Source organism: Polyodon spathula, chromosome 14 (genome assembly GCF_017654505.1).
Source record: "Polyodon spathula isolate WHYD16114869_AA chromosome 14, ASM1765450v1, whole genome shotgun sequence".
Lineage (NCBI taxonomy): Eukaryota > Metazoa > Chordata > Actinopteri > Acipenseriformes > Polyodontidae > Polyodon > Polyodon spathula.
In genome coordinates, this window is record NC_054547.1 from 39,525,434 (window position 1) to 39,550,314 (window position 24,881).

Consider the following 24,881-nt stretch of genomic DNA (forward strand, 5'->3'; position numbering starts at 1 on the left):
CCAGGCTCAGTTCTGCTTACACTAACCCTGGAGTACACAAACCACATGGAGTGGTCTGGTACTTTGTAAAAGGACAAGCTAATTGTTTTTCTGCTTTCTCTTCCCAGGGCCCGTGGACAACACTGCCATCGCCTTAAAAAACCTGTTCTGTGTCAGCCCAGTGAGCGAGCCCACAGAGGTATGTCTTGCTGGCCCCACAGCCTGCATGTGTCTTCTGTCAGTCTTTACCTTGTTAGCTTTTCATTTGGTCTGACAGCTGTCAGCTTTCAGCAAAAAACAAAGACGACTGCTGGCAAAAGTCCCCAAAGCAGGTTTACAGTACCTGATTGTAAAATAATATCTAAAGAGCTTTTGCATGAACATGTTGAGTGTGGTAAAGAAACTTTCAGACATGTAATCAGTTTGTTTTTGCAGTTTCTGTATCTTTTTTCTTTTTTTTTAATGTGGAGTTATACCTTTGTAAAGCACCTGAAACGTCTCATCCAGCAATGTAATGTGAGCTCAGCAGTGCACCTCTTCCCCTGCTGCAGCCCCCCCATGCCCCTTCATTATAGCATGTGTGCAGGGGAAGGGATGGGGACTTTACCTGCTGCTGGCCAGTATCTGTGAGCCTGTGAGTGCTGTGCAGGTGTGCAGTGCAGGTGTGCTGTTCGGGTGTGTGTGCAGTGTAGGTGTGCGGTGCTGTGCAGGTGTGCTGTGCAGGTGTGCAGTACAGGTGTGCAGTGCAGTGCAGGTGTGCTGTGCAGGTGTGCTGTCCTGTGCAGGTGTGCTGTGCTGCTCCTGTGTTTAACGCTCTGTCTCCTACTGTTGTCTTTAACTAAAGAACAATGAGCTGTCAGGTGCCCCTGACAACAGAAAGCCCAAACGAGTGACGATATCCATCGTGGTAAGTGGCATCAAGAAATCAACCAACCACCCAACTACCCAACCCAACAAAAAGCCACACATGAAATCAAAGCATCCTCCAAGCAATCATTGAACAATTACTGAATCATACTGCCTCCCTGTGAACAATCATTAAATCATACTGCCTCCCTGTGAACAATCATTAAATCATACTCCCTCCCTGTGAACAACCATTAAATCATAATGCCTCCCTGTGAACAATCATTAAATCATACTGCCTCCCTCTGAGCAATCGTTGAATCATCCTCCCTCCCTGCTGTACTGTGCTGATTCCTGTCTGCCCCAGCCTAGACCAGTCCTCTCTGTCTCTCCTGAATTCCTCCTCTTATTCAGCTGTATGTAGTAACAGGATTCAATCCTCAACGCATCACTCATGCACTGGAAAAGTTACGTTGCCAAAATATCTTTTTCACAGAACTATCCTCATGAGAACAATGCAATAAATAAGTACCTTACAGAAAAACAGCCTGGATTTGACTCCAATCTCACATCAAAATGATGCGTTTCTTCCTGGGAGCCATTGTTCAGCTATGATACAGTTGTTGAGACCAGAGGCTCTATTGGCTTTCAAAGCCTGTTGAAAAGTGACACAGACTCGTCAAAACTGATCCTTAACAAAGTGAGCACCCGGGGCAGCGATGGGGTAGCTGGAGTCCAAATACCCTCCTTCAAAACAGGGCAGCAATCAGAGGACAAGCTTGTCATCAAATCTGCAATCACAGAACTGTTCAGATGAAATTACTCAACTATTAAAATACTACAGCCGTACACACCAGCAACTGATCAGGCAGGCAGGCAGGCAGGCAGGGTGAGGAGCTATAATGTATGCAAAAAAAATGCTTTGAAAGTAGGTATGCCCATGTTAAAATTTTCTATGACTTATTTCCATATAAGAGACACTTAAATAATTGAAATATTCTGTTGCTGATAAAGTTTAAGTTAATAATAACTTGCATCTTACTGACCTGGCTGGTGTGGGTCTCTCTGCTCCAGCACAGACTGGGACTAAGGAAGGAGCCACGCTTCCCAATTCCTCCTTCCTGTCTTCTTGCAATACTTTTTTTTGAGTTGTGGGAGTGTATGCCTGGAACCCAACAGCGGCCTCTCCCACTCTCCCATTCCCTGTAGCAATCATCTGCACTGACTCACCCTGCGAGACTGATTGAGAATTGCCCTGTGCTGGAGATGTGTGAATTCAGAGCAGGGGGGGAGGGTGTTAGGGTGTGCATATACTACACTGAAACTTTGAAACTCTGACATAAATGCAAATAAACTGCAAATCAAAATAGAATAGCTGTTACTTGCATTATATTCCATTGAGAATGCGTTCAAAATTGGGTGCTCTGGTTTGTGTACAGTACAGTGCATAGCTCCGGCTGTGTCAGGTAGTGTTGTAGGAGCCCCATGCATGCATATGAGTTTGTGTGTGAGGGTGTTTGTCAGCCCAAACCTGGTGGAATTCGCACATATCCAGGGTCCCATACGATATATACGTACCCCTGCAATTGCCTGCTGCAGGTCTCTAATGCAATCCCTGCTGTCCGTGTTTTCTGCAGCAGTGTGAGCCTTCTACTGTATGCATTATGGAACGACAGGTCAGCAATTGCATTGGAACAGTGGAACACTACATTCTTGACAGCAAGCGCTCATTCATCAGATAGAGCACAGGCGCCCTCGTCACCTACCCGACTAATCGTTGTTCTTTACAGGCTGTTTCATTCTCGCCAGACCTGCACTGTGAATGTCTGGGGGATCAGTGAGGGATTATTTTATATATATATTTTATTTTCTCTATTTTGAACCCAGTATTGCTTTAAGGCAACATGACAACTTTCTATTATCAGAGAGAGAGGTTTGTCAAAGGTTTTCCACTGAGAAGGGAGTGCTGTACACGAGCTGCGCCCCCAGTAGTTCTAGCTTCCTTCTGACAATGTTTTCCTTTAAGATTCTAGATTCGAATGCAGCCAGTTGGACCTTTTAGACTGGGTGCACGATGTGCCAATTTATTTAGGGTCTGGAATCTCAACGAAATGTTTAAACCTCTCATATACCAAGCTCTTTAATTACACAAGTCTTGTTATAGAGATTACTATTAATGGACACTTAAACTGCAACCAGGCTCTTTTGAAGTTTCTGAATTTTATAAATCCTACTCTTTACTAGCTGGGAAGAGCAGAACAATCTGCACCGTAAAACAAAACATGCCATGGACCGCCAAGTCACAGCTGCTGTTCTTGTACAAATCTAGGAGGGGTTTTTGTGCGGAAATGCTTCTCGCAATTGAAGTGGACTTCAATGAGAAACTCTGAAATTACAGCGGAAGCAGCTGCTATGGAAACATACAGGCTAGAACCCAGCGAGGAGAGGTTTACAGTGTAGTATTCTTTAAATGCGCGCTCTCTCGCTCTCTCTCCCCTCTCCCTCTCCTCTCTTTCTGTCTCTCTCATGTCTTTTGCAGAAATGCCAACTCTACAGCTCTGCAGTTCATTAAAAATGAATGTGGCTTACGTGCCATGTGACAATTATTTTCTTTCTTTTTAAACTCTGATTTGAGCCTGTAGGTAATAGTGAAAGGGGATAGTTCAGTGCTGAATTGAAATGTCACCTCTTTGAAGAGCCAGCAGCGGCTCTGCCATTGTTTACCTGGGACTCAAAGTTGCTATTGTTGGTCAGTTTGACATTTTCTTGATTGCTGGAATACTGCGGAAGATTGAACTGCAGGGTAATTATGTCGAACCCAATAATCATCACAGCCTTTTACTGCGTTTTTCTTCTTTCAAACCCCATGAAAGGACACCCCTCCCTTGCTCAGACAGCTTTTTCTTCATAATAAGATTTTCCATCTTGGCCCTGGTTTTAATTAACTGCCTCGATGCTGGTCCACGCTGTATTTTTTTTTAAAGGTCTACCGTTACTGAAGGAAGGTGTTTAACTATTTAAACCCATTTATGGGCTTTTCAATGATTCCTTTAAGACTGAGAGCTGGTGATGCCTGGTGTCTCCAGGTGCACAGAGCAGAGTGAGGCTGTGCAGCTCTTGTACAATGCTGTACCTTCAGCAGTGTGGGTGGGAAATTCATTTCTAATACTCTTTAATACTTGTTTTTTAATGCATCTCCTTTTATTTTAACAGGGAAATGACTTCCAGTAATACAGTAGACTGTCACAGTGTAGGATGTTCATCGAAGCACTGTAGTTGCTCAATCCTTTTTGTTGTGGATCCAAAAGACGGAAATCCAATACAGTGTAGAGACCCCAGTGCTAGGGATCTGAGAGCCAGCAGATTCAATGCACATTATTATAGAGGACTGCGTACTAGGGATCTGAGAGCCAGCAGATTCAATACAGATTATTATAGAGGACTGCTTGCTAGGGATCTGAGAGCCAGCAGATTCGATACACATTATTATAGAGGACTGCTCTCTATAGAGAGTGGGCTGTGCTCCTTTTCTAATCTCTGATTATTAGGACACAACACAGCAGACAACTTCATAACACATTTCAGGAGCCGTGTTGCTCATTTACGCTGTGCACGGAATTGCCAGAGAGCACTTTGCTTTTCTAAATTGCAGAATTACAGCGAAGCAGGCAAGGAGGGGGTTTGGAGGCAGACAGGCTGCTATGATCAAGAATGAAATCATTCCAACCATGCCTGGATTGGACTTCCAGTTACCATAGTGAGCAGACAACAAGGGATTGAAAGAAAGCACTAGAGACTCATATGTTGCAAAGATATTGTGTATGCTATTAGCTACTCTGTGTCCCAGTACTGATTTGTGTTAGCTGAATATGCTGGCTCTCTGATCCCCAGTGCTGAGTTCTTTGTGCAATTAATAATTAATTATAAGAATCCACACCAAGCCAATAAACGGACATCACTCACACCCAATGAGTGTAGAAAATTCACGCACCAGGAGCTTAGCATCTCGGATCTCTATCGAAAGGGTCTCTTTACATTGATAAGTACGCTGTGTGCTGTGCAGGAGTCTAACAGGCTGTTAGAGTTTTGCCACAGTTTAGATGCATCAGTGCAGGATGTTTGGGCCAACACCCTCGGGCCTTCGTTTACTTACCTCTCCCGAGCATTTCATTAATCTCTGTTCTAATAAACAGAAAGGGTTATTTTAGCTACAGCAGGGGAGGCTTTGCACATTTAAATTCCTTTAATTGAGGTCACTGGGTTAGTGTGTCAGCAAGCAGGGCCAGACATCTTTAAGCAGGGGGATAATAGATTTAATAAAATAAACACCGTCTTGTTTATTGGAAAGATGTTGTGTATACTATTAGCTACCAGACCTGAGACAAATAGATTTTATTTGAGATTTTATTTATAAATATTAAATACTTCAAGATTTTGTCTGCACTCAAATATTGATTTGAAAATTTTTAAATATAAAACTAAATAGATGTTCTTATAAGACTGAATGTGTTATGTTTCCATTATGGTAACCATTTATAAATATATTTAAAACAGAATCAGACTATTTATAAATATTCACACCATTATTTTAAATATTTTATTATTTAGAATCATTCCAAATACATTTTAAATATTTAAATCAAATCAGTATATATTCCAGGTCTGGTAGCTACTCCCTGTATTGAATGAGCTGGCTCTCAGGTCCACAGTACTGAGTTCTCTATACTAGACTGTATTGAATGAGCTGGCTCTCAGATCCACAGTACTGAGTTCTCTATACTGTACTGTATTGAATGAGCTGGCTCTCAGATCCACAGTACTGAGTTCTCTATACTAGACTGTATTGAATGAGCTGGCTCTCAGATCCACAGTACTGAGTTCTCTATACTGTACTGTATTGAATGAGCTGGCTCTCAGATCCACAGTACTGAGTTCTCTATACTGTACTGTATTGAATGAGCTGGCTCTCGTCTCCCAGCTGAGATTGAATGAAACAGCATTGGTACAATGAGACCCACTCAGACATAACTGTCATTTGCAGCTGATTAGGAGAGGCCCAGGACATAGCTGGTTTATTGTTGTTATTGCATGTTAATGGGACAGATGCGTTTGAATATAGACACGCAGTAAACTCTTCTCAATGCTGTGTCCTAGTAGTGATTTAAAGTCAGGGTGACGGCATGCTGCAAAGGGAATGGCTTATGGGCTTTGTGTCCTTATGCAGTGTGATCTATTGACTTCTAAATCATTGAGGCTGAAGTGTGCTCACTATGCTGTGCTTCTGTATATATAACAGGATCCCTGCACATCATCCCAGAAGTACTGGTATAGAACACTCAGATCATTGCTTCTGTGGTTTTGATCCTTTTAGGGTTTTTTTTGGCACAGTATATTTATTTATTTATTTTTATTCTTGTACTTTTCCCCACGGGGGAGGGAAAAGATGATGGCCTTTTTTCTGTTTTCAGCATGGCACACCTGGGATTCAGCATACTGTATTTCAGATGCTGCTCACGTTTAATATTCTTCTCCTCGGTGCTGCCAGGTATTTGTTCCAAGGTGTTTGGACTCAGTGCCTTCAGCCCTCTTCCGATTTTCTGTCGCTGGATCCCATGGTCAGGGGTGGGTTCGGTGTCTGACTCTCGTGTGATTGTCTGTCGCTGGATCCCATGGTCAGGGGTGGGTTCGGTCTCTGACTCTCGTGTGATTGTCTGTCGCTGGATCCCATGGTCAGGGGTGGGTTCGGTCTCTGACTCTCGTGTGATTGTCTGTCGCTGGATCCCATGGTCAGGGGTGGGTTCGGTCTCTGACTCTCGTGTGATTGTCTGTCGCTGGATCCCATGGTCAGGGGTGGGTTCGGTCTCTGACTCTCGTGTGATTGTCTGTCGCTGGATCCCTGGTCAGGGGTGGGTTCGGTCTCTGACTCGTGTGATTGTCTGTCGCTGGATCCCATGGTCAGGGGTGGGTTCGGTGTCTGACTCTCGTGTGATTGTCTGTCGCTGGATCCCATGGTCAGGGGTGGGTTCGGTCTCTGACTCTCGTGTGATTGTCTGTCGCTGGATCCCATGGTCAGGGGTGGGTTCGGTCTCTGACTCTCGTGTGATTGTCTGTCGCTGGATCCCATGGTCAGGGGTGGGTTCGGTCTCTGACTCTCGTGTGATTGTCTGTCGCTGGATCCCATGGTCAGGGGTGGGTTCGGTCTCTGACTCTCGTGTGATTGTCTGTCGCTGGATCCCATGGTCAGGGGTGGGTTCGGTCTCTGACTCTCGTGTGATTGTCTGTCGCTGGATCCCATGGTCAGGGGTGGGTTCGGTCTCTGACTCTCGTGTGATTGTCTGTCGCTGGATTGTCTGTCGCTGGATCCCATTGTCTGTCGCTGGGTCCCATGGTCGGTCAGGGGTGGGTTCGGTCTCTGACTCTCGTGTGATTGTCTGTCGCTGGATCCCATGGTCAGGGGTGGGTTCGGTCTCTGACTCTCGTGTGATTGTCTGTCGCTGGATCCCATGGTCAGGGGTGGGTTCGGTCTCTGACTCTCGTGTGATTGTCTGTCGCTGGATCCCATGGTCAGGGGTGGGTTCGGTCTCTGACTCTCGTGTGATTGTCTGTCGCTGGATCCCATGGTCAGGGGTGGGTTCGGTCTCTGACTCTCGTGTGATTGTCTGTCGCTGGATCGTGTGATTGTCTGTCGCTGGATCCCATGGTCAGGGGTGGATTCGGTCTCTGACTCTCGTGTGATTGTCTGTCGCTGGATCCCATGGTCAGGGGTGGGTTCGGTCTCTGACTCTCGTGTGATTGTCTGTCGCTGGATCCCATGGTCAGGGGTGGGTTCGGTCTCTGACTCTCGTGTGATTGTCTGTCGCTGGATCCCATGGTCAGGGGTGGGTTCGGTCTCTGACTCTCGTGTGATTGTCTGTCGCTGGATCCCATGGTCAGGGGTGGGTTCGGTGTCTGACTCTCGTGTGATTGTCTGTCGCTGGATCCCATGGTCAGGGGTGGGTTCGGTCTCTGACTCTCGTGTGATTGTCTGTCGCTGGATCCCATGGTCAGGGGTGGGTTCGGTGTCTGACTCTCGTGTGATTGTCTGTCGCTGGATCCCCAGGGGTGGGTTCGGTGTCTGACTCTCGTGTGATTGTCTGTCGCTGGATCCCATGGTCAGGGGTGGGTTCGGTGTCTGACTCTCGTGTGATTGTCTGTCGCTGGATCCCATGGTCAGGGGTGGGTTCGGTCTCTGACTCTCGTGTGATTGTCTGTCGCTGGATCCCATGGTCAGGGGTGGGTTCGGTGTCTGACTCTCGTGTGATTGTCTGATCTGTGGGACAGCCGTTCCCAGTGCTGCCCATTTTTCAGCTGTGGTGGTAGAAAGCTGTTTTAGTTCAACCTGTAACACACGTATTCCAAGCATTATTAATTGTATCTGTGCCAAGTTGGGACATCATATAATATTCATGTAATAAGTTGGCGCTTGTTTTAGCAATTTGCTAAATGTGCATCGTCAAGAAATTTTGTGAGCTTAAATAAAAAAATTATGAAATAAATCAAATCCTAAATAACAAAAAAAGAATAAGTTGCAGAAATGTTGCTAAACCCAGGATCACTCTTTGTGAATGCAGGCCTGCCCTGCTGTATTCAGTGATTCCTATCTCTCTGTGTGCCTGTGCTCTGCTTGTTCTGCCTGTTCCATTTTTAATTATTCTATTGTCAAACAGATCAATTGCTTTTGATTCTGCAGCACACACAGAGGAAGCAGACTCTTCTATTGAGGCAGCCTGCCGCCCTGCTCCTGCTGTTGTTTTCATCTCTGCTGTTTCTCTCTCCCCCCTCCAGGACGAGTTTGACGTGGAAGATGACATGACGGTATTGGAGGTAAGCCAGACTATAACCCAATTACCAAGTGCTCACCACGTGTCAACAGCATCTTGAGATCCACCAAGCGCTCACCACGTGTCAACAGCATCTTGAGATCCACCAAGCGCTCATCACGTGTCAACAGCATCTTGAGATCCACCAAGCGCTCACCACGTGTCAACAGCATCTTGAGATCCACCAAGCGCTCATCACGTGTCAACAGCATCTTGAGAGCCACCAAGCGCTCACCACGTGTCAACAGCATCTTGAAATCCACTCATCCTCTTTCTGTGATGAATCGTGGCACGCTTGTGTGGCAATGTGGGCAAGCCCATACTGGGCTGCATTTGTGGGTCAGTTGAGGATTTCGGAGTCAATTGCATAGTACTTAAAAAACATGAGCTGAAGTTTGAGCGTCTTTGCCTGCATTCTGGATAAGGGTGTGTGCTGCGAAATAGATAATAGTAATAATCAAGCTCATGACTTCACTGCTCTGCTCTCTGTTGTGTGAGGCTGCTCACCACTCATCAGGACCTAGTTTCACACAATCTCCTGGAAGATTCAGCTGACCCCGAGTGCCCTGATCTGCCCCCCAGCTCCACTCTTCACACTGCCCCTGCCGTGAGCACTCCAGGTCCACTGGCAGGGGCTGCTCTGCAGGGGAGGGAACTGACAGCTTAAAGAGGCTCCAAGTTCCAAATTTACTTCCAAACTAAGCAACTACAGCAACCGACATTCGTCTCCCATTGTTTTGTATTGAGATCAGCTCTTCTGTTGTTACTCAATAACGGAATGGCAAATAAAGCATGACTGAGAGATAACCCTGGTAAACAACACCTGTTCTAAAACCATTGCTTTCTGATGAAGTGTTTCACAGGGACGCTCAAGCCCTGCTCTCCAAAATCAAACCCTTTCAGTGACTACAATCGTTATATCAGTCACACAGAGGTAAATTAAGAAATAACTTTAAAAAGCTGTCATCTAATAGTGATAATGGCTTTGCTGTGGTAAGTTCCTCTGTGAAGCCACAGAAGGTGTCTTGTAGTATTCGAGGAGAAGGCATTTTTGCCTGTGAGAGGGCTTGCTGGCGTTGCCAAAGTGTTTTCATTCAGACTTGTGTTTCTAGCTTTCTCTCTCTCTCTCTCTCTCTCTCTCTCTCTCTCTCTCTCTCTCTCTCTCTGCATTGTATAACTGGAGTAACTTTGCCCTCTCCACCTTCCCACTGGGCATGTTCCCAGCAGTCCATGCTTTCTCAGGAGTCACACTCATGTCTCACGCTGCACTGGTCCTCCATTGTCTCTCTTCACGGTTGCAGGTAGCTGAGTGGGAGGAGAGGCAGCTGGAAGAGCAGGTCAACTTCAACAACTGCAAGATTGACCCAGCGCCATTCCAGCTGGTGGAGAGGACGTCCCTTCACAAGGTAGAACCCCCCCTTCCAGGGTCAACTCTAGAGCAGTCTTTAGGAGGATCTTTACTGCACCCAGCTGAATAGACCTACATTCTGTAGTAGAAGACATTACACCTGCATTCTAGAATAGAGCACATCACATCGGCATTCTATAACAGAAGACATTACACCTGCATTGTAGAATAGAGCACTTCACGTCGGCATTTTATAACAAAAGACATTGCACCTGCATTCTAGAATAGAGCACATCACATCGGCATTCTGTAACAGAAGACATTACATCTGCATTTTGTATTTAAACACACTAGTCTTGTTCTACTGTATTTTAAAACACAAACCTGCGTTCTATAATAGAAAGCTTTACGTATGGATTCTCTGCCCCTCCTGGATAACAAACTCATCTTGGGGATGTCATCACAGCCCCCTGATTTATCTCGCACACAATAACAGCTCTTTGCTTTTCACTCTTTTTTTTCAAAGCAAACTTCTCCTTTCCACTTGTTTACTGCTGCAGCCTTAATGTGTCTGATTGATAATGTGTGACACACTCCTCTGCCTGCCATGTCAATATTTAAACCTGGACTCCTAACAGTCAGACAGAGCTGTTTATCACAGAGCTGTGGAATAGTTCTTGTGAATATTTAACAGGAAAAGTCTACAGAACCGGGTGTGCAATGAAGACGCTCATTCATTTCAGTTGCTGCTCTTGCTTGTTTTTTTTTTGTTTGTTTTGTTTTATCATCACCTAACCAAGTAGCAAAACACAGATAAACATATTGATGACTGGAGGAAGAGCCATGAAGTAAATCCTAAGCCCTTGCTTTTAAAATGTATGCATAGCCAAGTGGGAATGGTCTTATTCAGCTCTCCCTCTCTCTATACACACACACACACACACACACACATACACACAGTTCCGAGAAAAAGTTTGTGAACCTCTTAGGATTTTCACATATTTCAAACCTAAAATGTTGTTAGATCTTAATATAAGTCATAATAATAGATAAAGATAACCTGATTAAACAAATGATACCAAACATGATGCATTTCAATAATTATTTATCCGCAAATGATTCAACATTCAATATCCATGTGTGAAAAAGTATGTGAACCTTTAGATTCAGTAACTGGTGGCACTTCTGGTTCAGCTTTAGCTCACAGACAGATGGCCTGACATTCTGATACAATGCAGAATTCATGGTTGTGTGAATGATGGCAAGCTGTCCAGGTCCTGAGGCAGCAAAGCAGCCCTAAACCATCACACTCCATTACCATGCTTGACAGTTGGGATGAGGTTCTTCTGTTTGAACTCAGTGTTTGGTTTTCACCAAACATACCGTTTCACATTGAGGCCAGAAAGTTCTACCTTTGACTCGTCTGTACAAAGAACATTGTTCCAGAAGTCTTGTAGATCATCTTTGTGCTCTTTGGCGAACTTCAGATGGGCAGCAGTGTTCTTTTTAGAGAGCAGTGGTTTCCTCCTCACTGTTCTTCCATGAACACCATTCTTGTTCAGTCTTTTTCTGATAGTTGAGACATGAACACTCACATTAGCCAAGGCGAGAGTGGCATGCATCCTTGAATGTTACTCTGGGGTTCTTTGTGACTTCCTTGATGATTGTCCGGTTTGTTCTTGGAGAGATTTTGGAAGGACAGCCTCTCCTGGGTAGACTGACTGTGGTCCTGCACTTTCTCCATTTGTAGACTGTCTGACAGTGGATTGGTCGAGCCTAAAATCCTTAGAAATGGTTTTGTAACCCTTTCTAGACTGATGAGCATCAATAACTGTTTTTCTGAGGTCCTCAGATTTCTTTTGATCATGGCATGACGTGTTTCCACACACCTGTATGGTGAAGACCAAACTCACAGTTTCTGATCTTTATATAGGGTGGGGCCTCCCAAACTCACCCCTGAAGATCTACCTATTATTTAAACACCTGATTTTAATTGTCCCCTTAATTGAGCTGATAAAACCAGGGGTTCACTTACTTTTTCACATACCCTGAATCTTAATTTCTCATTGTCTGTTTCAAAAGACATGGAATTGGTTAATATAAACCCTAATGGATATACTTTGATTCAAGAACTATGGAATTTTCATAATTATCGTTGGGGTTCACAAACTTTTTCTCTGCACTGTGTACATATATACACACACACACACACTTATACATCTTAATTAAGATCTCTAGGGTTGCACTTACTGGTCTACACCGAGTAGCAGCTGGAAATGTGTTGTTAGAAGAGGAGATAAGACCCCGCACTGTGGAGTGACAGCCTCCTGTGGAGTTGAGCAAACAGTAGGCCCTGTAGAGTGAAGCAGGTGGGAGTTAAATATACATACAGGGGGGTTGCAAAGTGAAGCCAGTTTCCCCCAAACCTAAAGCCAATCACATTCTGCACAGCAGCTTTTAATTGAAATTGTAATCCACTGTTTAATAGTCCCACACTTAAAAAAGGCCAAGTGTCAAAACTTTAAACTCTCTTGTGAATGCTGCCTCACGGTCTCCCTGTTCTCCTGAACGATATATACCTGCCTCTAATGCAAAATTAACTGCATGCCTGCATGACTCCCTGCCTGTCTGACTGCCTGCCTGCCTGCCTACCTCCCTGCCTCCCTGCCTGCCTGACTCCCTGCCTGTCTGATTCCTAGCCTGCCTGCCTGTCTGACTGCCTCCCTGCCTGCCTGCCTGCCTGCCTCCCTGCCTGTCTGACTCCTAGCCTGCCTGCCTGCCTGCCTACCTCCCTGCCTCCCTGCCTCCTGCCTGACTCCCTGCCTGTCTGACTCCTAGCCTGCCTGCCTGCCTGTCTGACTGCCTGTCTGACTGCCTGCCTCCCTGCCTCCATGCCTGCCTGCCTGCCTGCCTGCCTGCCTGCCTCCCTGCCTGCCTGCCTGCCTCCCTGCCTCCATGCCTGCCTGCCTGCCTGTCTGACTGCCTGCCTCCCTGCCTCCATGCCTGCTTGCCTGCCTGCCTGACTCCCTCTCTCATTGCCAGCTCTCTCTCTGAGATTAGTGCTGGTGTTTTATTCTGTTCAGTTTATCATCTTGAACCCTGTGAGCTAATGAATTCGAGCCCTCCAGATAAGAGCTTATTATCCCAGGCAATGGGCTTATAATGGAGACGCCTGTAGGCGTGCATGAGTCACGCTTACACTGAGCTATACTGGAACATGTGATTTTTACTTGGTCTAATGGGCTAATGAAGGTTGTGGTTTTCCTCTGTGGGCAAATTGTCCATGAAATACGTTTACTAGGAAGGGGGCAATTTGTATGTGCTCCCAGGAGATGAATAGATATATATCCTTGTGACTTATTGGCCCCAGATTTGATCAAAGTTTGCTTGATCTTTTTTTATACTTTGGAAAAGCGAGAGAGACCAGCTTTATACAAAAACATTCAAGAATTCAAGCACAATGTAACATAATGCCAGCACAGCAGGAGGGGTGGAAGTGGAGGATCACAGCAGGAGGGGTGGAAGTGAAAGATCACAGTAGGAGGGGTGGAAGTAGAGGATCACAGCAGGAGGGGTGGAAGTGAAGGATCACAGTAGGAGGGGTGGAAGTGGAGGATCAGAGCAGGAGGGGTGGAAGTGGAGGATCACAGCAGGAGGGGTGGAAGTGGAGGATCAGAGCAGGAGGGGTGGAAGTGGAGGATCAGAGCAGGAGGGGTAGAAGTGGAGGATCACAGCAGGAGGGGTGGAAGTGAAGGATCACAGTAGGAGGTGTGGAAGTGGAGGATCAGAGCAGGAGGGGTGGAAGTGGAGGATCACAGCAGGAGGGGTGGAAGTGAAAGATCACAGTAGGAGGGGTGGAAGTGAAAGATCACAGTAGGAGGGGTGGAAGTGGAGGATCAGAGCAGGAGGGGTGGAAGTGGAGGATCACAGCAGGAGGGGTGGAAGTGAAAGATCACAGTAGGAGGGGTGGAAGTGAAAGATCACAGTAGGAGGGGTGGAAGTGGAGGATCAGAGCAGGAGGGGTGGAAGTGGAGGATCACAGCAGGAGGGGTGGAAGTGGAGGATCACAGCAGGAGGGGTGGAAGTGGAGGATCACAGCAGGAGGGGTGGAAGTGGAGGATCACAGTAGGAGGGGTGGAAGTGGAGGATCAGAGCAGGAGGGGTGGAAGTGGAGGATCACAGCAGGAGGGGTGGAAGTGAATGATCACAGCAGGAGGGGTGGAAGTGGAGGATCACAGCAGGAGGGGTGGAAGTGAAAGATCACAGCAGGAGGGGTAGAAGTGGAGGATCACAGCAGGAGGGGTGGAAGTGAAAGATCACAGCAGGAGGGGTGGAAGTGAAGGATCACAGTAGGAGGGGTGGAAGTGGAGGATCAGAGCAGGAGGGGTGGAAGTGGAGGATCAGAGCAGGAGGGGTGGAAGTGGAGGATCACAGCAGGAGGGGTGGAAGTGAAAGATCACAGCAGGAGGGGTGGAAGTGGAGGATCAGAGCAGGAGGGGTGGAAGTGGAGGATCAGAGCAGGAGGGGTGGAAGTGGAGGATCACAGCAGGAGGGGTGGAAGTGAAGGATCACAGTAGGAGGGGTGGAAGTGGAGGATCACAGCAGGATGGGTGGAAATGGTAAGTTTTGTAGAGGGATTGTACAATACTGTAGTATTAAAAGTAACTGCCAGGCTTTTAAAGCAATCAAGCACCTGGCATTTTGACGAGTCTTGGGAAGGTTTGATTACAACAATTACAATGTTATTATGCATAGTTACAATTTACTTGTGTCATTTTTTGTGCAAACTATAAGCCTAACCCTTTTCTGATACAATTGTGTACTTACATATATCGTACAAAAAGATTTACACATGAAGTGCATTGCATTGTACTGTAACTGTGCATAATAACATTGTAATTATGTGCAAGTACACACGTATTTACTCAGTAACTACTATGTAAATGCACTCTAAAAAGAGACACGTAATGGAAAGTGTTACCAATATAAAAGAAACTGTGGATGAGTCAGCTGTTGTGTCCTCTACAATGATTTGCTTCAGCAGTTGCCAGAGAAACGATGAAAAGTTTTCGCTGGTAAAATACAGGCTGCAAATCGATATGAATTGCATCAGCCAGCTGTTACCCCTTGTGAAATAATGAATAATATATAGCTGTCATTTATTAGTATGTCTATGACAGTGACACCCCCCTTGATTAATAGCACCCTCTGCGCTCCATGGAAACCACTTTGTGATGTGCCTTCCAGAATACAATGGAAGTCAATGTGGACTCAAGCTCCTCATTATATCACTTGTCTTGTTAATGTCAAGCACATTTTCAAATGATACAACAGATTTCCACCTAGATTAGGTGTACCTGTATGCAATTTTCAGTGCAATATTGAAATGTTCTGATATGCTATAGCACAATAGCACAACATAGCTTACAGAAAAATGTGTATGTTTATAGTTTTCTTATGGGTTTTATTTAGTAGACTGCATATTCTGTATATATATTAATATATGATATATATATATATATATATATATATATATATATATATATAATATATATATATATATAGATATATATATATAAAGTGTCACTATCGTTCAGCACTATATTTTCACAGCAAAGCAAGCAATACAGAGTTGTAATGGTTGTTATTTTATTAGTGACCTCCTGAGTCAAACCTATCTGTCATCCAGGCTCTAGCTCAGTCCCTTTCATGTCATATTAAAAGCATTTGACTGCAGTTTACAATAAGCTATTCAGATGTTGTTATGCTGCACATATTTCATTTGAGACATCTTCACTAAGTAGCTTTCCTTCCTCTGTAGACCCACACAATCTTCTCTCTGCTGGGCTTGGACCACGCCTACGTCACCAGCATTGGCAGGCTGATCGGGGTGGTGTCGCTCAAGGAGGTAAGTCTCAACACTCCCTTCAATCACCCAGTTCCCATGGAAACACTGTCTTTGTCTTCTAGAATGTATGCCAGCATGAAGGGTTGGGGTTGGGATTAAGGTGGCAACAATGTTTCCATTGCCCAGAAATATCGTGTTCTGTAGAGGGCTCGTCCTGTCTTGTTCAGCACCTTGATTAAATAATTTTTGAGCAAGCAAATCAGATATACTCTATGCACCAAATATGAACCTGGTTTATAGTGCATTTGTAAAGCATTCTTTTTGCAGTCCATTGAACTGGTTTTCATAATGCACTGGTTTGTTATTTATTGGGATTTGATAGGGTGGGCTGTAGAGGAGCCTACAGCTCTTGCAGTCCCACGGCTCCCTGTAGTACAGTCAGCCAACTGAACAATTTGGTGTTTGAAATGCAGTAATGACTTCCCACAGTCGGTATGTTGTTTGCCATGGTGATCTGTGGCCCTGGCTCGTGATTATACATCTCTGACAATTAATACACTTGAAAACAAACCACTCCCCAAGGAGATCCCAGTGTAAAAATCAAGCTTTAGTCTCTGTGTGTATCATCCTGCTTTCAGTTAGTGAAAGGGGGTTAAAAGAGAGCTTACACAAGCAGTAACGCTTTATATGTTTATCATAAAAAGTTTCTGTTCTGTGTTGGCCGTCTCTGACATGACAACTGTTGCTATGCAAAAAAATGAAGCACTCTGACCTTTCCCTTTTGTTGGATTGTGAGCAGCAGCCTGCGTTGCACAATTATGCAATGTAACTCCAGGAACAGGCCTGTATTTGCTTCGCAATGGCGTTCTTTTTTTATTCCGAAGCTGCATCTCATTATGTAGCTAGAACAGACACTGAGGACAGGTAATGAATTTTAATGACAGGACCGTCTCATTAATTCCCTTTGTTATGAGATGTTTGAGTGTTTTTTTAAACAGTGGGAAATTTGACATGGAGCTTCAAGCTGTTTAGACAATGCTTTGCTCATCCAGTCATGTCTACATAGTTGTGGGTTTATTTGAAACCTGCTTAAATCCATCAGTGTCACCCCAGAGTGTTCTGAACACAAGTTACAGATCAGTGAGTGTGCAGCTCATCCAGCACAGGACCATGGCTAAGATCCTGCAAGAACAGGAGCCAAAATACCTTCCTGAAACACAAGTGGAATAATCTCTACAAAGCAGCCAAATCGCTTCAAGCAGCAGCTTCCAAAGAATTTCAAGCGTTTCTTTGCACTTGCCATTTTTTTTATTGCGTTTTTGTTAAATAATTTTGCCTTGGATTATATAAAATAGCACACCGGCTGAGTCTGACATATAAAATAGCACACCGGCTGAGTCTGACATATAAAATAGCACACCGGCTGAGTCTGACATATAAAATAGCACACCGGCTGACTCTGACATATAAAATAGCACACCGGCTGAGTCTGACATATAAAATAGCACACCGGCTGAGTCTGACATATAAAATAGCACACCGGCTGAGTCTGACATATAAAATAGCACACCGGCTGAGTCTGACATATAAAATAGCACACCGGCTGAGTCTGACATATAAAATAGCACACCGGCTGAGTCTGACATATAAAATAGCACACCGGCTGAGTCTGACATATAAAATAGCACACCGGCTGACTCTGACATATAAAATAGCACACCGGCTGACTCTGACATATAAAATAGCACACCGGCTGAGTCTGACATATAAAATAGCACACCGGCTGACTCTGACATATAAAATAGCACACCGGCTGACTCTGACATATAAAATAGCACACCGGCTGACTCTGACATATAAAATAGCACACCGGCTGACTCTGACATATAAAATAGCACACCGGCTGACTCTGACATATAAAATAGCACACCGGCTGAGTCTGACATATAAAATAGCACACCGGCTGACTCTGACATATAAAATAGCACACCGGCTGAGTCTGACATATAAAATAGCACACCGGCTGAGTCTGACATATAAAATAGCACACCGGCTGAGTCTGACATATAAAATAGCACACCGGCTGAGTCTGACATATAAAATAGCACACCGGCTGAGTCTGACATATAAAATAGCACACCGGCTGAGTCTGACATATAAAATAGCACACCGGCTGAGTCTGACATATAAAATAGCACACCGGCTGACTCTGACATATAAAATAGCACACCGGCTGACTCTGACATATAAAATAGCACACCGGCTGACTCTGACATATAAAATAGCACACCGGCTGACTCTGACATATAAAATAGCACACCGGCTGACTCTGACATATAAAATAGCACACCGGCTGACTCTGACATATAAAATAGCACACCGGCTGACTCTGACATATAAAATAGCACACCGGCTGAGTCTGACATATAAAATAGCACACCGGCTGAGTCTGACATATAAAATAGCACACCGGCTGAGTCTGACATATAAAATAGCACACCGGCTGACTCCTGACATAAAATCATGACACTAATGACATCCTCCAAGGCAGCTTTAAAGGCTAGGATTGTATACAATCCTATGAAAAGACATCCGCCTTAGCAGAGTGGCAAAGTACCTGCCTGGTAAACCCAGAGGGTACAAGTCTTACACCTCATTACAGCCTACTCTGTACTCTACCCATTTGCAGGTGGATCTCGCAGCTCTGTAGTGGCATTACATAATGCATCCCTTTAGAGAATACCAAGGTTTAGCAATTCTATAACTGTATAATTTACACCTCAGGCACTGGAGTTCAGTGTGTTGAAATTGCATTGCTTTGTTTCCTGTCCAGCTGAGGAAGGCGATTGAAGGCTCGGTGACAGTGAAAGGTGTGAAAGTGCGCCCCCCGCTGGCCAGTTTCCGGGACAGCGGCACCACCAGCAGCAGCGAGACAGAGACCACGGAGATCCACAAGCTGTGGGACCGGCACAAGAGGATATCTCTACCACGCGAGTCCAGTCCTTCGGAGACCGACGACAAATCCCAGTGACGCAGGAGAGTGTGTGTAAGCGCGCCGCAGCCCATGCAGAGACTCTGCCACCCGGGACCCCCGAACCTATTGCACTGACTCCCCTTTACTGCACTGGGGGGCTCCCCCAGCACGTACACGTAGAAACCCTGGAGGGACGATGATTGTGTGCGCGAATAGGAGAAGAAAATGGGACTTTTTATTGTACATGTTGAACATCTTGCAAGCTTGTTTGTCTGGGCTACCCCTGTCAATGAGGCGTTTATATCTGAAGGTTGTAGACCAGGCTGAGTGAGGTGCATGGACTCCTACTGCGTAGAGCTTGGTAATGGTGAAGAGATTGCAGCAGGCAAATGTGTAATTGAGTGTAAGGAAATAACCCTGCACTTTATTCTAATGGGTAGCTTCGTGTACAGAGCATATCATAATCTTCATGTTTTTATGTTAAAACAGGGACAAGTGCTATGCAACGGGAGTCTTCTTGCCATTCTGTATATACCTGTATGTCTCTACAGTACATCCACACGCTATGGGTCAAGACATGGGAAACAGACATTTGAATCTCTTAATCGATTAGTCAGAGCATGTGAATGATCGATTAATTACATATCTGCAAGTCCTAAATGATACACAATTGTGAAATGAATGTAAAAGTGTTTAATGAAAGAGGTGACTTACTTTATTTTATTTTATTTAGCTCTGGCAGGTTCAATTAATCTGTTTTAACAAAAACATGTAAGTGATGTGATAAATCAACTGATCTTTATTCATAAATTATTAGAATTTGTATTCCTGCATTATTACTTAAAAATCAGAACTATTGGTTAGTTTTACAAATGTAAAATACTGGAAGCGATCTCTAAACTTGTGGCCAGTGGTGTGTGTGTGTGTGTGTGTGTGTGTGTGTGTGTGTACTACTGTATATGTGTGTGTACGCGTGCATGTGTACTGTATATGTGTGTGTATCACATACCTGATTATTGCATATCTCTGGCATATCAGATGACGAGAAATGCACCAATGTGCTCCTGATAATGGTATATTTCTGTTTGTTTCATAAATATTCAGGAATCCTGGCTATGCACTTACCATGCCTCTCCTCCAGGATGGATGAAAGCAGGCTGCGTTAGCAAGCTGCAGTACTAACAGCATCCATAGACCGTGGGACAGTGAACATTGTTGAGCATCACCAGGGGAAGCAAATACCACAGGTGCCTATAGGGGGCGCCACCAAGACATTTGCATTCCTGCAAGAAAGGCATCTTGCAGGCATGACAATTGGATGCATTAGTGGTGCACCCTATAGGCAGCTGTGGTATTTGCTTCCCCTGGTGATGCTCATTAGTGTTCACTGTTCTTATTCACACCTACAGTGACTGCTGGTGTGTGCTTCCCATGGTGCATTGGTGCTACCCTGTGAATTCATCTGATAGTGCAGCTTACTGAACTGCACAACCCTGTATGTGACAGAAAACAGGGATACTGATGTGTCTGCTAGTTAATATAGGCTGCTTGAAATGTACGTTATCCAGTAACTAAATACACACGGGCACAGCAGGGAAGAAAGAGGCAAGCGCTATTGAGGAGTAAGAGGGTCCTCGGATAGACACTTTCAATACTCGAGACCTTTTCTCAGCACTTTTCTTCTTTATGTGCAATCCCTTTCTTTGTTTACATTTATATGCATGCTAGTCTTTACTTGCAAACACGAGACATGCAGGGAATTGAATGAGCAATACCTGTTGTACATGGTCATATATAGTCTTCCATTAGTCAGAGGGTCTCTGCTTTTGAGTCTGCGTGAAGCAGCTGTAACAGTGCAGAACAAGGAGAATAGTTTCTGAATATCTGCTGCTTTACGGTCTACGGCCTCTTCACACAGTGGCGCTGCTGTTGTTGAAAAAAGACATTTACAGGGCAATAAATCTGCCACTGAATGGGCACCTGCACACACAAACCATACCCTACCACAAACGTTGAACTCAATCCTAAGCTTAAGGTTCCTCTCGGATTGCCGTGTGTGCGTGAATGCATGTGTACTAAAGTCATGACTACTGTGTGAAATTCAGTTTTGTAATGTTACTTTATGTTCTTTGCGCAGACAAGCCCTGCTGTGTGACTGGAATATAGGGCATGCCAGTGCACAAAGCCTGAGTTTCAAGTGGCTGGCTCACACTTTTTCATTTAGCTGTGCTACAGTCCAGTCTTCCTCCATTTCATTCCTGAAACACTCCGATCTAGTCCTGGCTGCCTCGGAGGTGTAAGCGACTATCACGTCAGCATCCAGGTTACAGAACCAGCATCCCTATGCAGGAAACGCCTGGGAATGCCCCTTATTAATCTAGTGTGAGGAAATCCAAGCTGTTTCAGTTGGGGCTCAGGCACCACGTTATTAAAGACGGTGGCCTCGCTCCAGAATCCCAGCTTTATCCCCTCTCACACCCCCCACCCATGCATGGCAATGAGTTACTGAGAGTGCATGCTGTTTTCTGTAAACTGTATCGCTGTTCAAGTCCAACATGTTTTCATGGGAAATCTTTATGATGATTATCGTGGTTTGTTTGTTTGACTGATTGTTATTAATTGTTCATTATTTATAATCGTTCGCCATTAACTGCCATTTCTTTAACATGTTGTTTTCAACGCTGTGCTGTAAAGTGCAACAAAAGGACAATAAAGGAAGGTTTAAAATTTTAATATATTAAACATTATCACTGTAATTAATGTGAATTACATTTATAATGCGATGCTTAACATCAGGAAAAAAAATATTGTGTGTATTTTACTGTTTTAAGAAAAGAAAAATGAATCAAATTAATTCAGAGATTTGTCCGCAAGGATCCAAAACTTCTGTCTCCCTTTAAAAAAGAAAACCTGACCTGGAAACTGTCAAACAATGTCGTTCGTGTGATGCTACGTTATGAACACAGCTCACCAGGCTCAGACATGCAAGCGCAAGCAGTTCTGGATCGTTGCACACGTCCTCTGGTAAAGCGTGTCATTTTGCTTTTGTCGTCCTTCTTGTTTTCTTATTGTTTAACTGGAACTGATCACAGGGCTAGAAATTGCAGGGGCAGGTTTTTAACGATTACAACTCAGATAGTCCTGAGGATTGTTCTTCTTTGAAATCCTTTGAAATAATAGATGTGTGCAATAACTCCTCGTCATTTCATTTTGTAACAAAATTTACTCTACTACTGGAAAATACACGAATGGAAAATAACCTTATTTTTGTAAAAAAAAAAAAAAAAAAAAAAAAAAAAAGAAAAAGAAAAAGAAAAGGAAAAACCCTCAACTGATTGTTTAGAGGAAACACTTTGCTTGTGCTTCATGGCTGCGCTGCCTTGCACTTTAATCATTGATTGTATTAGTCCGATGTTGCTGTCATGTTTTTGATGCTTAACCAATGCCAATATCTGTATATATATGAAAACAGAAAACATCTTGGGAAATGCAGGTTAACAAATTTACAGTACTATTTTTCAGAACAAAGAAGAAATGTTTTGTATGTCTGAGATAAATAATAAAAATTTTAACACATTGAAAGATTTTTTATTTCCATTTATTGTTTATTCCAGTATTGCGCAAGCACACAAACTAAAGGAGGCATGCACGGTACTTTCCATATGCACCACTCCACCCAAAATATTATTATTATTATAACACTCTTTCTGCTGGGCCATCAGTACTGGATGGTACTGGACCTCCACATCGGTGTTTTACTGGATGGTACTGGACCTGGACCCCACACCGTTTTACTGTTTGGACCAGTACTGGATGGTACTGGACCTCCACACCGGTGTTTTACTGGATGGTACTGGACCCCACACCGGTGTTTTACTGGACGGTACTGGACCTCCACACCGCTGTTTTACTGGACGGTACTGGACCTCCACACCGCTGTTTTACTGGATGGTACTGGACCTCCACACCGCTGTTTTACTGGATGGTACTGGACCCCCACAAACCCTCTGTAACAGCCCACTGATTTGTAATGGTGATGGAGCCTAGGGCAGCTGATTTGGGATAATTTATTTAAAATGTATTTTAGCCAGTGCCATATTTTCAGACTGTGTAAACACACCCAATCTTTATTGCATTATGACAGAACATCATCCTGTTGTTGTCCTTTGCAAACACCTGCATAGAGCTTTTTTGCACATGTCAATGTTGATTTCCTCACTATTAAATTCAATTATATGCATGGCTTCTGGAAGTAAATAGAAATGTAACTTTGCATTTCTTTAACTCAAGGACACTCACACTGGAATATACGTAATGCCCAAAACTCTTCCTCAGTATCAAGGTCCTGGTTACCAACCATACAAGATCGACTATGACAAGCATGGGAGTTCACTATACACTTCCCAATCTTCACATCCTGTAATTATTATTCATAGCAGTTTTTTCAAACAGATTGATGAGGATTTAATTAAAACATTTTATTATTTATTTTTATGGTGCCAGCTTTGTAAACTTTGTGGCAAGCAGCACGTCATTTGCAGAAATGTAACTCTTTCATGCTGGAGAACAGAACAGGTTTCATATTTTTACCCTTCTGCTCTCCTGCAGTTTGTAGGGCTTTGCTGTCAAGGGATAACCTTGAACCTTTTTCCTCTACTGGTAAAAGTAAATGTAAATGATAAACCTCTCCTTTGCTTTGTAATTCACTGAAATCGCAAGGTTTTCAAATGCACCTTTAGTTTCCGCTCCGAGTAGTCAGTATGTGATTGTGAGTGCTTGCTGAAGGATGTCTATTGAGAGCCTGTTGTAGACTGTCTGCTGCTCCAGTGGTAGAGGGAGCACTCTCTGTCTCTATAGAGATGCAAGAGGCTCCTCTTCAGTGCATTGGGAGGCTATATCTTGTAGTGTGTGTTTAAGAGGCAGGTGTTGAAAAGCTCATCACAAAGCCATCCCTGGGAGGAGATGCAACACAACATCTCCTACCTGTTATTACTAAACACACGGCCCATTTCACAATGGCTTTAACCCGGCCAGCACTACACACTGTGCACAGTTACTGCTTCTGAATGTGTGGGGGTCTCCAGCCTCTCCCCATAGAAAAAGCACTGGCACTTGTGCAGGAGAGTCAAGCATGCATGGTACGAATCTTGTTTGCAGAGAGTTGTCATTCCTGGCTGGGGGACCTAGAGCGTTTTCCAATGTAGCACATGTAGATAAGACCACATTCTTGGGCATGTGAGATTGCTGTGCTGCTTGGGTTATGGATGAGGTCTGTTCTTTCAGCAGTATCCTGGTGTGTGTGGGTGAAGCACTGTAAGAATGTTGGCCTTTTGCTTTGTGAATTTCAAATTGTCTTCAGGATTTTAACACAGTGTGCGATGCTGTATCGCCCTGAAGCATTGTGACGTTGGCAGGTACGAGCTGTGCGGTGCCTCCAGACGGGGGAGTATTGAACTCTCTTTACTCAGCAGCAGGGTCTAACAGCATCAGAACCACATCCAGGCACGCAACAGCAATCCTGTACGAAGAGGACAGACAGCTGCCTCGGGTTCAAGCTGACTACAGACAGCACTGGACAGGAACACCGAACACCAGCTCTGCACCCTTCCAGGAACGAGTGGCAAAAGGATGCGTATTGTGAACAACTCACCCAAATTTCATTAACATTTACAAGGACTACTATGTTTAGGAAGAGCTTGTAAAGTCTGTCATGGCAACCTGGGGATAGTTTCAGTAAGCAGACCCCCATCACTGCACAAAGTCTCCTCACATTAATCGCCTGCTCTTCCACTTCACTTCCACGGTGTTCATTCAGACTGCACTCCTCCCCAGTAAGTTCACCTTTTCTAAGGCTCGTAATAAAAGCCAACCCATTCAGTACTACAATGAACATGTTTGAGGTACAACCAAGCAATAACCACAGGTGCGACTACAGAAACATGCTATGTAACTTTTACTTTTTCAAACTTTAGACTACTACTTTAAGCCCTCTTAAGCCTTTTCATGGTCCTCCACCTGTCTTTCCTC

General features: G+C 44.4%; 1 protein-coding gene across 2 annotated transcripts in view; it reads left to right on the forward strand.

The window, feature by feature from the left end:
- The window catches only part of LOC121326839 (chloride channel protein 2-like), a 131,359-nt gene extending 108,935 nt beyond the window's left edge, over positions 1-22,424 (forward strand). The window contains exons 19-24 of one of the 2 annotated variants that reach the window (XM_041270410.1): positions 108-178; positions 824-886; positions 8,650-8,688; positions 9,986-10,090; positions 15,854-15,940; positions 18,714-22,424. In XM_041270410.1, coding sequence (XP_041126344.1) covers positions 108-178; positions 824-886; positions 8,650-8,688; positions 9,986-10,090; positions 15,854-15,940; positions 18,714-18,911 — 563 coding nt within the window. In that variant the 3' untranslated portion in view covers positions 18,912-22,424. The remainder of the gene's footprint in view (positions 1-107; positions 179-823; positions 887-8,649; positions 8,689-9,985; positions 10,091-15,853; positions 15,941-18,713) is intronic. The other variant, XM_041270411.1, reaches the window with a different exon arrangement.
- Positions 22,425-24,881: the final 2,457 nt, after the last annotated feature.